Source organism: Papilio polytes, unplaced genomic scaffold, assembly GCF_000836215.1.
Source record: "Papilio polytes unplaced genomic scaffold, Ppol_1.0 DF821511.1, whole genome shotgun sequence".
Taxonomy (NCBI): domain Eukaryota; kingdom Metazoa; phylum Arthropoda; class Insecta; order Lepidoptera; family Papilionidae; genus Papilio; species Papilio polytes.
In genome coordinates, this window is record NW_013527693.1 from 713,414 (window position 1) to 731,744 (window position 18,331).

An 18,331-nucleotide genomic window follows, 5' to 3' on the forward strand; every position below is an offset into this window, starting at 1 on the left:
TCGTTTACTTAAGGGACCAGCGAATTTTAAAGATCTAATTAAGATTACCGATGATCATGGTATCCTCTGAAGAATGGTATTCGATCTTCAATGATTCTCTAGCGAACACTATACATTGAATGTATTCGACGTACTTCAATACCGCAGCAGCTGATGTTACAGCATAGAACCTAAAACATTTATGTTCTTGGTCATTTTAGGTGTAATATCAGTAGTCGAGTAATCTTTTTTGAAACTAACTTTTGAACCACTTGCAAGCAGACCGCACTGTACTGTGGAGCGCAGAGGGACTGTATCTGTTGGCGACCGGCGGCATCATTGAAGTGCCTCCTTTGGACCGTGGTCAAGTTGACCAGTGGATAGTGGTCTTTGATTAGTTTGTACAGCTGACTCGGTTGTGTACCTTCACAGAAGGTATGCGGGACTATAATCTGAAAAGTAAGTTCTCATCTCTGTAATTTTCAAGGTCGGGGCAGTGTATCAGAAGTTACTATAATTCTTTACCTCTACAGGATTGAAGTAATTTATCTTAGTTAGAGTGTGTGTATATAACAGGGTGTCGCTGAACTGGCATAGCACGAGGTGTGGGTGTTTGAGGTCCACGGCCGCCATGCCTATTTCCCCACGAGCCATACCTCTGCCTTCGGATATTGCTACAAATATTAATTTTTGTAAGATAGATTCTCCTACTACGATCTAAAATATACGCGGATTAGTCGATACGTTACCTAATATAACAGCTGCTTCTACCACAGAAGCGGATGTTGAGCGTGCAGATTTATTACCGCTGAATCCACCTGATAACGTGTCAAAGGGAACAAGATAGTGTTTTAATTTCTTGCCTCCAGAAAGAAAGACAGCGAAGACTAGTGTTTTTCGTCTCTCTTATCGCCTAATCTCCTATTTAATATTGAGTCTCACCTTTACTACTACTGCTAATGTATCTGATAGCCGCAGGTCTACCCTTCGGTGTTACAAAGTCTAGGGAAGTATCCGCAGCCCCGGAATCACTAGCTAGTACCCTAACACGGGCTTGACTACTTGAAGAAGAATCCGGTCTTGCAGAACTTGAATTGTATGTTAACCTAAATGAGTAATGAATTTTGCTTAGACGTCATAAGTCACAATAGCGATCGCCACACAATTTGATTCCACTGTAGCTGTAGATAAGCGCCCGATAAACGATGAGTTTTTTGTGACTTTTTTTGATCGAGACATTCTTCAAGCAGTTCAAATATGTACAAAAACGAAACATAAAGCAGCATACCATAAACTTATTTGACAAAGACGTAAAAAAACGAATTGAAATACTGAAGAGATTATTTAGATACAAAGAAAATTTACTTAAACCTCTATAAATCAAGAAAATCATCTGCGTTCTTAGATATGCCGTTTAATTTTACACTAATTAATTGGTAAGATAAAATAAATTTGCAATATTCGTATTATCAGAGCACGCGGTGATTGTGTGCCGACTTTTATCTATACAATGTTACAATGATTCATCAAAATTGTGTACAACTTCTTCACTGTAATTGTAAATACGAAATCACGAATATAAATGACACAACAAAAAATGATGTGCGTCCTGTACGTGTCCTTTGACTCCTTTGCGCATATAATGTCTCACGAAATATGCGATTGTGTGAGTGATATAACGAGGCATACATTTTTGAGTCTATCTAGCGATCTAGGAAATGTGTTTAAATTAATTTTTTAATCAATTAGTTAACAGTGGTAGAGTCCGCTTTAACATTTTCGCACGAACGGGCCGGCTCGCCCGGTGCAATACCACGGCCACACAGAAGACAGGCTTCAAGTTAAAACAATTCCGCGTTTCGTCTGATTAGTGTGGTGCCGGATGCCAAACATATACACTTTTCTTAAGAGGAAGGGATGGGAAGGGTACGTGGATTTGACTATGGAGGAGACACGTAGGAAGAGGAAATATCTTTTTTATGTGCGTCTCCTCCTCCGTTGATTAAAAGTAGGCAATGCATTTGAAATTGCGGATGTTTATAGACAGCGGTCGCTACACCATTTCGGCGATTTCGGGTGACCGTTTTTGCTCGTTTGCCAACTTATAAAATAAAAAAATCAATCGTCGCGTCGTCCCAAGAGTAAGTCATCAATAAAGATGCAAAGTAAAGAGTTTATAGATTTTCCTTGAAATCATGTTTGTTTTTATTTTGTTATCGAGTACTAATAATGTAAGTGATTCCCCGTTTCAACATACAACGGGACTTAAAGAGGGGATGTTTTATTGTCTTAAGAATAATCTCAAAAACATATTCAAAATAAGTAAACATGATAATAAAGAAATGTATGAAATAATTTTATGCGACTATTTTAAACATGCCACTTACCTTCGTCTTAAACCTCGCGGTAAACCTTCCGGTGGTCCCATTTGGTTTCGTTTTGAAATTTGAGTGCGTTCTTCTGCATTAAAATTATATCGTGGTATTTTGTTCGGTGGTAAAATTGTCATACCACCTCGAATGCCTGGATACGAAATATTATGTAAAACTAGCTTTCGCACGCGACTCCGACCGCGTGAAATTAAAAAAAAGATTAGCCTATGTGTTCTTCCAGAGTATCTGCGTCTATACAAAATTTCATCGAAAAATGTTCAGCCGTTTAGGCTAAAAACTCTAACAAACATCTATCCTTCCATCTAAACTTTCGCATTTATGATATTATTTATATATAATATTATTATGAAGTATGATTTTGCATGACAAGAATTTTATAAAACACCAAATTTGGCTTTATCTGAATAGTACTAAACTTTTAACATATCGAAAAGTATCTTAATGTGCTACTTACCTACAGATGCATCTTTTCTAACAAGTTCATTTTTAAATCTTTGTTTTAATTTATTACTGTGCTTATCTCGATGAACAACATTCATCGTGTTGCACTAATACGTATAATTTAAATTTAAACTTTGGTTTGAATTACTTACTTACTTTAAAGTAATCCCATAAAATCACATGAACTTTTTAGAGTTTAAATTTTTCCCTCTGTTTTTCATTCATTTTTCTAGCCGTTATGGTCAAATGTTGCGAAACTTATACTGCCAAGTTTGTCTTTCTATTCTATTCATTTTAGGTAAAATGTTACAATAACGAATTATGCTTTTTATATTTAAACATCATACCTTATAAAGTTTTTTTTTTTTCATTTTTTGCATTAAAACAATTAGATAATGAGAATTAACCGAACAAATAGACAAGACAAAAATCGATCATACTCGTATCAATACATCCACACTCTTAAATGTCATAATAATTTAATGTCAACTGTCAACTGTCAGCACACCTGAAGTTTATTTTATTTTTAAGTTTTCGCTTTTCGGACGTCTATAAAACCGACACCGACAAGAATTTAGTATGTCCGATAGAAAATATATATTTACAACAATAATATGAACAGTACATCAGTTTTTGACCCTGTGTCATATTGATAACCTAAACAAAAATATCAAATATTTGTTTCACCGGCAATTTCCTTCCAACAGGTAAGGTTACAGTTTTCTATTTATTTATTGTTTGAAGAATAAATATACCTAATAATGCTGCAGGTAACAAAAGTAGGGGTAATATCTGATCTATTTCACTAGGTTATTACCTTGGTAACTCCAGATAAACAAATGTGTAGATATTACTAATGTGATAACATTCTATTATGCACAGATATATAAATAAACGTAAACTACTTTGGTGTAAGTGAATGGTATTTTTTTTGTGGTAGATGTGATCTTTGGCTTGACTTTAACCTTATTCTCTATAAGGAGGGGGCAGTTAACTAAAATCTAATTAAGGGTAGCTTTTACTTAGTTATAAATATGTATGCGTTTTATCAGATTTATACTGGTTTTTCAAAGTGTACATAAAAAAAATACATATTTTTATCGGATATAACAGTTTTTGCAGTTGTTTTAAAACAATAAAGTTTTATCACTCCTAGTAACTATCTTTACAAGACTGGTTTGTACCGGTTATATTTGGTAGCAAATGTCATGTTGATTATGTCCCACCACCAATGAGATAGATAATTGATAAACATTTGAAGGAAAATTTTGGTATTCATTATCAAGATTAAATAAATGCATCCTTTGTATATTTTTTATTGAATATTAGTAAAATTTATACCAAATGTTTTTTTTTTTATCATAAAAACAGGCATCAGACAGAATCTGAAATTTTAATTGAGTACATTTAAATAATTAGAGAAGAGTTAAAAGTTCTAGTTGATAATTGACACTTTATGCTTTATGGACATAGGTAGTCCTTAGTTTGGTTATATTAGGAATTTGTAGTCTACATTTTCAAACATTGAGCGTAAGATGAGACCTTAAGAGCTAACTATTTGCTTTGTAGCTTTATACTTAATATTTTTAACATTAGTTATAATGCCTGTGTGGTCTTACATAGGTAATCTATAATGTTATAAAGAGGAAAGATTTGTATTTCTGTATGTATAACTGAAAAACTGTCGGTAAGGTAATTTATCTGTAAGTAGCATAGGCTATGCATTTTTTTATAATTTTTTATCATGTGCATGAAGTCACAAGCAACAGCTAGTATAGTTATATTTTAATTGCTATATAAAGTAAAATTCCACATTGAACATTATTGTTCCCTGTTTACAGTTTTAGATTTTTTTAATGTCATAAACATATTTATCTTTTAATGTGTGTTTATTTGCCAGAATCATATTGCGATCAAAATATATTTATTTAACAAATAAACTTTTATAAGACACGAAACTTATCTTTGCTTATCAGTTTTGCGCTCGGCGCAATTTCGCAAAACAAGTGTTTCCACAAACATTCCATACGCTTCTATCGCGTGTGAGCGAGATAAACGCTGGTTCGACGCCCCTACTTCGAGGATCGCTCGCGTCTGGGCATATGTCTTTCAATGAAGACGATGTCCTGACGTCATTCATAGTACGTAGCTCTCGGATAGCAGTGCTGTAGCTCGCATCACAATGTTATCGCGGGAGGCGCGTGGATATAAGGCGATAAAGATGGCCCGAGTGCACTGTACCCTATGATATCACGATCGACGGAGGCGTGTACGCGGTAGTCAACAAACGGGTTCCGTAAGGTCCTCATTGCAATCGAGTTTCATTACGTTTGATTCGTTCTGTGTAGAAAGTCGTATCTTAACTATCCCACATTAAGAAGAGTGAAAATGGCATTATACAGGTATCTTTTGAATTGCATGTGCATGAACCAATAATTAACTAATTTATTTTTTATCAGTAGAAATATAAAGTGCAATTATATGAATTAGATAGTAACTAAAGGTCATATTGGAGTACTTTACCAAGGTTTTAGATCACGGTCGCCATGATACAATTGTTTACAACGCCAACCGGTTGGCACCGTTAACTAAGTACATAAACAAAAACCTTGTTTGTGCGTTTGTTTCTATATTTATCGTATGCAATGTGACCACAAGTTGCACGCGACTCCGACCTTTTGCCGCGTCAATTGTGTCATTATATGTCGCAGGAAATATCTTGTCACAAGGGGAATGGTTAGTTGGAATTACTGTAATAATACCTTTAGCGTCATACTTCAGTAGTGCGGGTAACGTGATTGTTGATAGGTGTATTACAATACTAGACACTGTGCAAAATTAACAAAAGGTTTAAATTAGTTCTATTTACTTTTAACCGGAACATTTCAATTAGATGAGTAAAAAAACTTAAGATTTTATCGAGTTTACCTAATGTTTTATACATATAAGAAAAAGAGGGGTAGGGAGGGAGGAAAAAGACCGACGATTTAATTAGGCTAACACTTTTATTTTTGTTATGTAAGGTTGGCTGATGTATTACAGCTATTATGACTGGCACTTTCTCTAGGACATATTGTTATAGCATTTTCGACAGCCCTATTGTGAATAAATTAAAAAATGTATGTATATTTGCAGTTTAAAAAGCAACTTGCAGTACGCGACGCTGAAGACGCTGTCGCTGGTGTCTATCAGCGTGATGACGCCGCAGCAGACGGTGCAGGAGTTGTTCAGGACAGCGGACTGCGTGTGCTTCGATGTAGACTCAACAGTTATCCGCGACGAAGGGATCGATGAGTTGGCGAGGTTCTGCGGGAAAGGAGATGAAGTTAAACGACTGTAAGTACCTATGCATTTTAATCTTACTAATATTGTAAATACGATAGATTAAATGAATGGTGGATGGATGGGTGTTTGTTGGAGTTTGTAGCTTGAACGACTGAATGGATTTCGATGAAATTTGACATAGACGTAGATAGTCTGGAAGAACACATAGCCTACTTACTTATGTTTTTTTTTTAATTCCATACGGACGGATTCGCGGGCGAAAGCTAGTTTTTTATAATGAAATCTACCGTATTTATCAAACATAATGTGTGGTGATGAACGGTACAATCTCTTGACATATTAGGAAGATGGGCAACACTGATATTTTCTGATAGTTCAATAATCAAAAACATTCGTTTTTTTGGCAAGGAACCATACGTTTACGTCTAAAATAATTGCTTCCATTTTTTTCGTAATTCGCATTAAAATGTGTCGTAATTCCTTCAAGGTTGTCAATGTTTTCGAAAACAAAAACAAAATGCGTCTCGTTTTAAACAAACTGTCCGGAATCTCAGATAAAGATGTTTATCAACTTCCTTTGTTATTTTTACGTGGATTTCGCATTGCCTACATTCGATGGCCTAGAATAGATTGTATTTAGATTATTATAATAACAAGGTGAATACTTATCCATATTTTCAAAGAATGAAGACACGAATTATCCTTGATCTAATTGATTTATTCGCTATTGAAACTGCACCATTGACTGCATTTTATTTATTGAAAATTTCCAATTAAGCATATAGAAGGGACCTCATGATAAATTTGGTGCCTATGTAACTTCTCGGAATGAGCCTTTTGTTGATTGTATCAGGCGAATAAGTTTTATTGCCTACTTACTTGCGTTGGCGCAGAGACCCAAAGTGGGTCTTGGTCTCCGACACGAGAGAGCGCTAGCGTCGTCTGTCCTGCGTTTTCGCCTGCCAGTCGATCGACTCTAGCTCGCGCAGGTCCAGCTCTACGGCGTCTCGCCAGCGGTATCTGGGCCGGCCGACGGGTCGGCGGCCAATCGGTATTCCGAGATACGCTTTTTTGGCTCCACGATACTCCCCCATTCTCATCAAGTGGCCCAGCCAGCGAAGTTAGTTTACATTGTACTAAAAATATTTGAAGGTATCTTTCGCGCGCAACTCCTTCCGCGTGGAATTAAAAAAAATCAAAAGTATGTGGCCTATGTGTTCTTTCAGACTAACCTCGAGTTCTATGCCTAATTTCATCCAGATCCGACCAGCCGTTTAGGCTACAAACTCTAACAAGTATACATCCATCCATCTATCCATCTAAACTTTCGCATTTATAATGTTAGTAAGATAGTTACATGTAACATGTGCGTCTTGTATCACTATGATAATGTATTTAATCTTCTTTAATACATTGCAATTGTATTAATAGTCTATGTTGTTGTTATTAATGCTAGTATTAAAAATTATCTATAATTGTTATATCTTTGAGTTGGAATCGCAAATATAACGCCAATGGACTTTGTGCTGCACCTTTTTGTATCGTGTTTGCGTTTGTCCTTATCAAAATCACCTTGAAATATTAAATACTGAACCTTTACTAGGTAAATTCAAAAATCAGTTCCACAATGACGTTTAGGTTGATGGATGGATGTCTGTTAGAGTTTGTAGCCTAAACGGCTGAACGGATCTGGATGAAATTTGGCATAGATGTAGAGTATAATCTGGAAGAACACATAGGCTACTTGCTTTTGTTTTTATTTTAATTCCATGAGGGCTAAGTCGCAAGCGAAAGCTAGTAGCTATACTCGTATAAAAAGAAGTCTTAAAATAAGAACCAAATACTCGCTTATGCTCTTTCCTTTACAAACTTTGTAATAATCATTGTATAGCAATTGCTTTACGGGTCAATGTGATACACGTTCTGACACCGCTTTTAACTAGTTTAATAGTTTGCTCACTCCATAATAGCGGGCTATCAATGTAGATTGACATCAAAATATTAGAATACTATAGACATACTTTTATGCTTTTAAGGGCGAAAGGGTCGTTTTTAAGTTGCCAGGATCAATGGTTGGTTACCCTTGTCCTCTGTCGGAGGTAATGGTCCTTGTTGAATCTGAATAGTGATTGAAGAGTGTGTGTTCGAAACAGTCCAATATTCTTTAAAGCAAATGAACGAAAGTTGTTATCGAGGTCATCGGTAAAGTGATCTTAATTTTTATATTTGGTATTCCACATGTAGCGATTGGCTTTTGTTATCGTGGTGTATTATCAACTTTGAAATTGTCTATCACGTGTTGAATGGCGTGTTCTGTTCGCTTGTAAACATAATTCTTATATCACTCGACATGTGTGATTTCTTTGTTGCTATAACAGAATTATTTTAATTGTTTCATTCATTATGTCGCACTTAAAAATTTGTAGCACCTTTTTAACACAGTTTTCATTACTGATTTCTCCGTAATTATATTGTTATTTGATAATGTCTACAATAAAATGTGTTATCACAGAACGGCGGAGGCTATGGGAGGCAGTATGACGTTTCAGGAGGCCCTGAAGAAGAGATTGGACATCATCAGGCCGACTGCCAGCCAGATCAGACAGTTCATTGCCACTTTCCCCATTAATCTAACGCCAGGAATCACGTAAGTGTGTTTAAGTACATTGTAATACTGCTGACTTCAATGTTTGGGACAATATAACAATATTCTATACTTACAATGTAATTTATAACTTACACCACATTTAACACAAATATATTTTATTGTCTCAAGTCCCTAGTTTGTATAGCAACGTATAAGGCGTATCCGTCGCAAGTAAAAAATATGTAAACTACCCACGGAGAATGTGCAGGGTTCTCACAAACCAAACGGTTTAAGAATCTAAAGTAAAAGATAAGAATGTATTTAATATTTTTGGAATAAATGAATAAATAAAAAACTAATAAATGTAAACAAGAAAGGAATATCAGGTTAACACGTTCAATTCTATTGATGTTTTAAGGGAATCGGCAGATTGAATACGTGGCACTGAACGTATTAAGATTGTCGAAATTGATTTCAAAATTCAATTCCACTTGCATATTGAAGAAATGGAAACAAGTCATCGACCTACTTAAAACGTTATTTATATTTCATCATCAGATGATACTCGGCTAGTTGGTCACTATCTAGTCCACACCGCTTCACCGCTCTGACCCGACCTCGACCCTGGTGATAGCCCAGTCTCTTTCTGCGGGTCATCTATTAAATTTCTATAAGTTAATACAACGAATTTGAGCTAAACCATTTGAGAGGCTACTCCAAATTTGCATACCGTTCTACATATTTGTAGTTAGATGTCAATATGTAGATTTCCTGTTTAAGTAAGTGTGTTCCTAATTATTGCAAGTTATTGGTACATTCCCCGCTAATGTCAGGAAAAGTTTGTACACTATTGGAGGATAAATGAGGGGAAGTACATTAAAGTAAACTACATGAAGAAATTTTGTTGTAGGGACAGGAAAATAGTTACGGTACTTACAAATCACTTCGTAAATATTATTGCAAAACCTTCGGTGATTTGTCAAAGACTGTATTTCTTCTAAGAAAGTGCATCAACTTCTGAAATCGTATCTACTAGTTTTACTTCTATCTTACTCTTACTAATATTATAAATGCGAAAGTTTAGATGGATGGATGTTTGTTAGAGTTTGTAGCCTAAACGACTGAACAGATTTCTATGAAATTTGATATAGATATAGAGGATAGTCTGGAAGAAGACATGGGCTACTCACTTTTGATTTTTTTAACTCCACACGGACGGAGTTGCGGGCGAAAGCTAGTCTTATATACGGTTCTGTCTTCTACACTATCATGCTGTACTTGTCCTTTGTAAAAAAATTAATGTTATTTGCAGACAATTGGTAAAGGCTTTACAAGATAGAGGAGTGACAGTCTACCTCGTGTCTGGAGGATTCCGTTGTCTGATAGACCCTGTTGCTGAGATTCTGAACATCCCAGTGTCAAATGTCTACGCTAATAGACTCAAGTTCTTTTTTAATGGTAAGTTGTTTATTTTTTTTTCAGACTTTATAGTGTAATATTCAAATTTTGCTCATGTGTTTCCGCGTGTAATTTCCGCTTCAAAAAAATCGGTGTCTTCTAAATACATTTTGTGGTAGTATTCGTCTTCCATGTAAAAAAAAACTATTATTTTAATCCGTGGTTTTCAATATATTCTGTATAGTGTTGAAATGGCATCCTTTGTCTTTGATTAAAACGTCATATGTTAAAAACGTTACGCAAACAGCGCCAAGTTATCAAACCAGGTTTATCACGCCACATTAATGCGGTCGTGAGAATGTGAGTAATACAGGCCGTTAATAATGCAATTAAAAAGTTAAAAAAAACGTTATAAGTAGATCGGTTTTCTGCCAATTTATTTTTTTAACGCGTCTTGTCTATGTTTTAAAAATGGAATAACTTATAAGTTTAAAAATAAATAACCAATAAGTCGAAACAGTACATGCCAAGCTAGTGACACTGTCCTACTGTACTGGCATAATGTAAACTAGTCATACGACCTTTTAAAAGAATAAGATTGGAAATGATACGAAACACGTGTTTGGTAAAATGAATCACGCACAGAAGTCGTGTATCACTATTGGCGTTTATTCTTAAAAGATAATTATAACAGAGGTATTATTTTTAAATATGTATTTACATGTTTTTATTACTTTTTTTAAATAATTAAGTATATTGAGTTTACATATAGATAGTTCAATCCATATTCATCTACGTTTTTAATTTAATTCTACGTGCTATACTGATGTTATAAAGAAGAAAGTTTTTCGTATACGAACGAAAAACTTTCGAAATAACTCGTAAAATACTAGACAGATTTCAAAAATTCTTTCATCATTAAAAAGATGTGTTGTCAGTGAGTAAAATAGATTGTTTTTTTTTTTATTAATTTTTAATGTCATCTATTTTCGATACATATTTCTACAGTGTATAATCAGTACAAGTAATGTTTTTTTATAGCTGTAGGTTGGAATCTATTACTACATATTGCTATTAGTTAGTACTTGAATACGAAAATTTGACGTACAAATTTTGTAAGTCTTTAAGATTGTTACGTCTGATAACACATTTATCTGTTATTTGTGATTTGCAAAATTTTCCATGTTGTCCGAGGTCAGAAAAAAACTTGTATATCTAATAAAAATTTATGTAGGAAATTGACTTGCACTTGTTTGTTCAGTGTATTTTTAGTCATAGTTGTGATTGAGGTCGCCATGTTATCGTGGTTGTTGTTGAAATGTATTACAAATGCGTTTTTTAACCTATCGAGAAAATAACGGGTGTAGAAAATATTTGAATTCCAGTAAATTGAATTTTCAGTGGCCATAACACAAGCTCAATTTTTTTTTCTTTTCAATATTTACGAACCGTTTTGTAGTTTATAGAGGCACTTAGTCATCTTTTGTAGCAATTAAATCTCATCTAGGTAGCCTATTATAAATAAGAGGTCTATCATGAATATTTCCGTGACAATTGAAAAAATCTATCCGTATCGAGAAAATTTACATGAAAACAATCGATTCATTTTACGGTACTGATCCAATTTAATACACATACGAATTACGTTACGAAAACGTTCTCACGAATTTATGATAAGCCCCCAGAATTCAATGTCGACACCAGATCACTATACGTCCCCACCGAGGGGCTCGGAGCCTACCCTAAGTTAGGGTGACTAGGCCATAGTCAACCACGCTTCACTGCGGGTTGGTTGACTTCACACATATCTTTGAATTTCTTCGCCGATATGTGCAGGTTGCATAACGATGTTTTCCTTCACCGTAAGAACGTCGATTAAATTATGTACATGTGAAAATGCGAAAATCACATTGGTACACGGCGGGATTAGAACCCAATACCTGTAGATTACAAGTCAAGTGCTTAAACCACTGAGCCTCTATTCAATCAATGTATCGAGCTCAAAATGGCAATTAATTTGTATGACAGAAAACGTAGCTGTTTTCCTCCAAATACGAGGTAAACAATAAATGACGTCAGACGCCAAGATGGTAGTACCATGTTTGTTGTTGCTTTAATTCATTTGTTTTATAAACTTTAATAAAACTTGTAGTTATATAAATAATCATAATTCATGCTTATATTATAAATGCGAAAGTTTAGATGGATGGATGTTTGTTAGCGTTTGTAGCCTAAACGGTTGAACTGATTTCGATGAAATTTGGTATAGAAGTAGAGTAAAAAAAACGAACAGATTGTGCAATACACTAGTCGTTGCTTGCGTCTCCGTCCGCGGCTATTTCTATTAAAAAATATTTTTAATAGATATAGCCTATGTAGCTCAGTGATAACGTAGCGTATTTATTAGTAAAAGAAATTTTGAAATCGGCCTAGTAGTTTGTGAGGTATTTCAATACATACAAAATAAAAATGTTTCCTCTTTATAATACTAGCATAGAAGTACAGATAAATTTAAATAAAGATTTTCATATCGTTATGTTTATATTAACGATGTACCGTGTAGAAATGATTCGATAAGGAACTTCGAGGGGGGCGTCATTGACTTGTGAACCGGCTGATAGACGCATATGTAAATACGTAAGCGGGTTTTTAAATCACTGATATACTTGAGCTGGCGAAAATATTCCATTGAAGCTTATCGTATTTTAATCGCTGTATCGGTTTTGAATATTAGACAAATTTTGCCTAGTAACATATTTACTATTAACAATGTCCACGCCACTACGATGTTTATCGTATGAAAATAATCTTTTTATGCGATTTGGTGACAATAAACCAGCTAATAATTTAATAATTAATAGCAATCAAAGCAAGTAAAATTACTACAATTGAAATGAAAGGATTTTTTTCAATTTTAGTTTAATTAATAGCTTTCGCCCGCATGAAATTAAGAAGAAAAAAACAAAAGTGAATATGTGTTTTTTCAAACTATCTACATGTCTACCAAATTTCATCGAAATCTGTTCAGCCGTTTCGGCTATAAACTCTAAGAAACATCCACCCATCTAAACTTCCGAAGCTGTACTATTATAATAAAGCGTAAACACACACTTCTTTGTTGCCTAAGATGTCAGCAATTACAGCATATTTTGAATACTTCTTTTTTTAATAAAAAGCTCTCACTTACGTCACGATTTAGTCTATATATTTTCACGCCATTAAACTTAGGGGGTAAATGTTTTAGATAAAAACCCTAATGTGGGAAAGAGACCATAAGTTGCTGCTAACATCAAGAAAGTAATATTGCCAAGGTTTGTCATGTAATGTCATTTTGACATTTGCTATCGATAATTTGACAAATGTAAACAATAAAATAAAATTTTCATAATTTCATGCGGATGAAGCCGCACAACGCATCTGCAATTGCGGATGTCTATGGGCAGCGGTCGCTTCGCCATTTTGGCGATTTCAGGTGGCCGCTTGCTCGTTTGCCACCTTATGTTATAAAAAAAAAACAGGAACAGCTAGTTTGACATAATATTAAGCGGTAATGATGTAAAATTAGTTGAGAGTTGCGACGATATAGTACTTGAGTGATGCAAACAAAACAAAAGTAATAAACAATTCTTATGCTTGCTATCTGACATGCGCGTGCTGCGTGCCTGTTGACGCACGTTTACGTAAATCTGGGACAAATACAGGCTTGTTTTTGCTAATATTGTTTTCATTGAATCAAAGAGTTCGGTCAGGGTTAACATGTTCTCGCCCTGCCTACTTTAGGTGAAAATAATTTCTAAAGACTAATCTGTCGAATTTTTGCTTCTATAATGTACATCTTTAATCTTTATTTTGACAATAGATTGGTTATTTAGACTATTAATACATTAGATTTGACTAGAAACTAGATGTTCCCGTGCGGCTTTAACCGCATCAAATAATCAATTGCAAATGTCAAAATGACACGACATGATGTCAAATCACGGCAACCTTGCTTCCTTAATGTTGGCAGCTTGTAGTTTATGGTCCCTTTCCCATTAAAGGTTTTTTCCAATTTATCCCCTGAGTTTAATAGCGTGAAAATATGTAGCCTAAAGCGTGTCGTAAGTGTACGGCTTTTTAAGTGAGGAAGATTGATTAGAAAATATGCTGTGATTGCTGACATCATACGCCACAAAGTAGTGCGTGTTTACGCTTTATTATATTAGTATAGAAGTATAGATATAAAATTGTGACAAGTACTGAACGAAAAACTGTTGCTCGCAACTTCGTACGTGTGAAATTAGAAAATAATAAGCCTCATAGATAAATTACCTTTCTAATGGTGAAAGGTGAAAATCGGTTCAGTAATTTTTACGTGAATCAAATACATACAAAAATACGAATCGTATCTCTTTATAATATTTGTATAGATTTATCCTAAGGTCATCCAAAATATCATACGTGCTTTACTATAAAACAAAATATCTATTACCTATTTGGTCACGTATTTTTGCTGTAGGAATTTATCTGAATCTACGATATCATTATAGGTGAATACGCGGGTTTCGATGAGAACGAGCCCACATCCAGGTCTGGTGGCAAGGGGCTGGTGATCAGGAGACTGAAGGAGCAGCACAGCTACCAGCGGCTTGTGATGATCGGAGATGGCGCTACCGATGCGGAAGCCAGCCCGCCAGCTGATGGATTCATAGGTGAGAGAAAATTAAATACCACAGTCAGTCTCAACCTTTTTTTGTTGCGGCACATTTTTAACGATTTCAAAATTGGGCAGCACACAAAGAAAATGATTACAATTATTTACTACAACATACATAAATAGTTTATGACAAAAATATGCAAAATTTGGCGGCACACAAAAGTGCCGCGGCACAGTGGTTGAGAATCAGTGGAATAACACCATCAATGCCACCGATTGTATGATTTTTATACCTAACTTGTATCACTGGAAGTGTTAACACATGCATGATGATGCATTTAAACATCAGTCCTTTCTTTTTACACAATGTATTGTTTTGAAGAATAATTTTTTCTATATTTTTCTTTAGTCTATGTTCAACTTACTACCCGTTTCAATTTATGGTATTTTTTTTTAATTAGGCACTTTAGGGTTTCTTTACGGGTTTCTTTCAATAATATGCTTTTAAAAAGTAACTACAAAATTGTAAATTTCTTGAAAAGTTACGGAATCAGAAAGAAATCAAGCAGTACCGATTTATGGTAGGGCGAATTTGGGCAACTACCCAGAGTGGTTAACAGAAAAAGGCTCCGAAATCAGCGAATTCTCATACGTAGGCCTGTTAATACCCTAAAGCAATAAAAAGGGGGTGTCGTAGAAAGCCACGAAAGCCCAGGGCACTTGTAACTTAAAAATCGGTACTGAAACCAAGATCGATAATAAACCATTTCGTACAACCAGAGTAAACTTATGTTTGGTCTATAATCCATAAAATTTTCACTAAATCACAACTAGACCTGGTTTATTTGAACACAAGATATTAGAAAATTCGCATTGTTTAAATATGTTTTTAATTTTCCCAGGTTTCGGAGGTAACGTGATAAGAGATGAAGTAAGGAAGAAGGCAGCGTGGTACGTCACCGACTTCCAAGAGCTCCTCACATCTCTCACTATCCAAGCGAAGTGATACAATTTTAGACTTTATCGCCAACAGAATACGTTCGATAGTAACGTGGCTATTAGACAAATTTGACAATGGTTGTTCCAAGCAGTGTAATTTATATCTTATTGTTGTAGCGTTAAGAGCGGAATTCGATTGCGCATTTATGTGATGCAGTACTAGAAGTACAAACGTTTTAAGTATTTTCAGGACTTAGTCCTGATTGAGATGTCATTTAGTGGATGTTTGATAACTGTTTCTGTTCCCATTGGCGAAAAAGTTTTAGCAAAACATGCTATCGCTCTAATATCCTAGAAACAGAAAAATAATACGTTTTTTTGTAGAAAATATAGAAAAAATTAAGTAGTATCTTAACTAAGAATATAAAAATCCTAACACCGGGACGCTTCATCATTTATTTTTATACAAAGTTTTTTGATTTACGGAAAGAAATTAGTCCCTTATTTTTCCGTAATATGGCGAGGGTTTTTATATTCCTGGTCAGGCTATAATAGCGCCAATTGTATCGTAAGTAATTATTTATGTAATAAAACGGTAAGTGACAATCCTATATATTTCATTTAAAATTGTATTTATTAAGATAAACTATTAGTTGAATTTAGTTGTTTCTGTATAATTTAATTAATTGAAAAATCGTTTATTGTTAATTTTCGTATAATGTAAGGACAAGTCAATTGTTGTATTTTCATAGTTTGGACTATTATGTTTGGAAGTTGTGATGTTTTTCGAATGTTATTCAGAATTTCTTTAGACAAAAATGGCTGTGTACTTCCTAGCTTGATAAAACAATTAAATAAAGTATTTTAAGTATACGTTATCGTTTTATTTGAGTTAATTTAGATGTAACTTGTAAAATAATACCATAATAAAAAGTTTTTAGTTAAAAATTTTAATTTTTTACTGTCATAAAACGCCTGTCGGAATTTGTGTAGTTGCTATTAACACTTTGCTATTTTTATTTGTCAGGAGTCATGTAAAAATTATTTCTTTGGTTACCGTTTATTGACCAAGCACTTTCTGAATGTCTTAAATTAAGATTATAATTAGAATAATATTTTATATATTTCACTAAAAATAGCTTTCGAAAACTTAAATTAACTATTTTGTCGCATAAATTACACAAGATAGCAAAATGAAGTCGTTACACGAATTTAACGCTTTGCTTTTTAAATACAGTCATAATATTGTCGCAATACATTTTAAAATCAGACTGATAAACGGTGCAGACTATTAACTTCCGTCTACTACAAAATATTAATTAGATAATTTTAAACATTTTAACTATCAAGTATTTGGGGAAATAATAAAATGTTATTATATTTTTTAAAATGTCATTATACAGGATTAACAGGATGTTTTGTTTTTTGCAAGTAATTACAAATAAAAGATCAAGAAATTTCTGTCGATACAGCGATGATCGCCGGATGCGCGCACGCCGGCCGAGCCGGGCGTCAAACGTATAACCGTCGTATTTCGAACTTTCAACTCTAAAAATACATGTTTGGTGACCCCGCGCGACTCGGCCGCAGTCGCGACGCGCTCGGAAAGGTCAAATCTCGCCCGACATGTCGCGGCCCATTGTTTCGCGCCGATAATTTACGTTAAACCGATCACAGATTACACCATAATCGGTTTACAAGTAACCGGTTGTTGTGATTCGATTCGTTGTGCTTTATTTTTATGGAAATGTGGAAGCAGTGCGTTATAGTGATGTGATACTATTTATGTACGATTAATATTAGTGATAATTGAGGTGATTTAGCGCGAATTATGTTTATAAAATTTGGTATACTGCTTAGGAATTTATTGACAGTTTTTATTTAAATAAAAGTTTACTCAGAATTTATGTCACGACATAATTTTTAAAGTAGCATATAATTTGAATTAGGACTAGCAAAGTCTATTAGGTAATAAATAATAAATTAAATCAAATGTTTATTATAATGTTGTAATGTAATTACAAATAGTAATTTTTATGCTTTCCCTTAGGTTGAAAAAATTGCTAACAGAAACAAAAAAAATAATAGTACATTTATTTTATTCGGATCTATGATATATCGATTCTATCCTTCTAATTGTATCTTTTTCTGGATGGAGTACTTTCATATTCCTAATTTTTAACATTAAATTCTCCGCAAGTTGATCCGGAATCGGTACTATACCATATTTAGGCATCCATCTAGGTTTCGTCCGTCTTAACGATGTTAGCATTACTTTGTCGTAATTTTTATTATATCGTGCATTCTCCAACAATTCTTTAATATAACTATCTTGTATTGCATCTTCTGATAATGGTTCATCCATTCTCGCCATCGCTGTTTGTTCTAGAACTTCCTCTGTTTCTGTTGTTGTTGCTTGTGTCGTTGTTTTTGTTGTTGTTTCTATTTTGATTTGAGCCTCTGTTGGTTTCGTTATAGGACTTGGTGAATTCATAATATAATATGGATAAGGGTAATACACTAATTCTGGTTGGTCCTCTTCGGTGCATTTCCTACAGTACTGCATACAGCATTCCTTAGGATGGCTGAAACATGTATCGCAGGAGCAAACACATTCTTCGGGCATGTAGTTGTAATTGTTGGATAAGGAGTACATTTCGGGGTTTAAGTAAT

The 18,331-nt window shown here is 34.3% G+C and overlaps 2 protein-coding genes across 8 annotated transcripts; one reads left to right on the forward strand and one right to left on the reverse strand.

Moving 5' to 3' along the window:
• Positions 1-34: 34 nt before the first annotated feature.
• On the reverse strand, positions 35-3,238 carry LOC106108610 (mutS protein homolog 4-like). Of its 2 annotated transcripts, none has more exons than XM_013289857.1 (7): positions 2,966-3,238; positions 2,367-2,502; positions 922-1,085; positions 729-797; positions 505-653; positions 241-431; positions 35-170 (listed from the first exon to the last, which is right to left on the reverse strand). In XM_013289857.1, exons 2-7 carry the CDS (start codon positions 2,486-2,488, stop codon positions 35-37), a joined length of 831 nt encoding a protein of 276 aa, XP_013145311.1. In that variant the 5' UTR covers positions 2,489-2,502; positions 2,966-3,238. The 2 variants fall into 2 exon arrangements, with proteins under 2 accessions (XP_013145311.1, XP_013145310.1); XM_013289856.1 differs by lacking the exon at positions 2,966-3,238 and adding an exon at positions 2,827-2,952.
• On the forward strand, positions 1,317-16,531 carry LOC106108611 (phosphoserine phosphatase). Of its 6 annotated transcripts, none has more exons than XM_013289858.1 (6): positions 1,317-1,415; positions 5,949-6,149; positions 8,611-8,745; positions 9,998-10,143; positions 14,613-14,774; positions 15,622-16,531. In XM_013289858.1, exons 1-6 carry the CDS (start codon positions 1,387-1,389, stop codon positions 15,723-15,725), a joined length of 777 nt encoding a protein of 258 aa, XP_013145312.1. In that variant the 5' UTR covers positions 1,317-1,386; the 3' UTR covers positions 15,726-16,531. The 6 variants fall into 6 exon arrangements, with proteins under 6 accessions (XP_013145312.1, XP_013145314.1, XP_013145313.1 ...); XM_013289860.1 differs by lacking the exon at positions 1,317-1,415 and adding an exon at positions 3,415-3,520; XM_013289859.1 differs by lacking the exon at positions 1,317-1,415 and adding an exon at positions 4,932-5,215.
• The last annotated feature ends 1,800 nt before the right edge of the window (positions 16,532-18,331 follow it).

Bases quoted from the DNA above. Each gene is read 5' to 3' on its own strand.
- LOC106108611 (XM_013289858.1), top strand. From the start codon at position 1,387: ATGCCGTTTAATTTTACACTAATTAATTG. The intron at 6,150-8,610 runs GTAAGTACCTAT...GTGTTATCACAG, and splicing joins GGAGATGAAGTTAAACGACT to AACGGCGGAGGCTATGGGAG. The intron at 10,144-14,612 runs GTAAGTTGTTTA...ATATCATTATAG, and splicing joins ACTCAAGTTCTTTTTTAATG to GTGAATACGCGGGTTTCGAT.
- LOC106108610 (XM_013289856.1), bottom strand. From the start codon at position 2,911: ATGAATGTTGTTCATCGAGATAAGCACAGTAATAAATTAAAACAAAGA. The intron at 798-921 runs GTGAGACTCAAT...ACACGTTATCAG, and splicing joins CATTAGCAGTAGTAGTAAAG to GTGGATTCAGCGGTAATAAA. The intron at 654-728 runs GTAACGTATCGA...TAATATTTGTAG, and splicing joins AGAAGCAGCTGTTATATTAG to CAATATCCGAAGGCAGAGGT.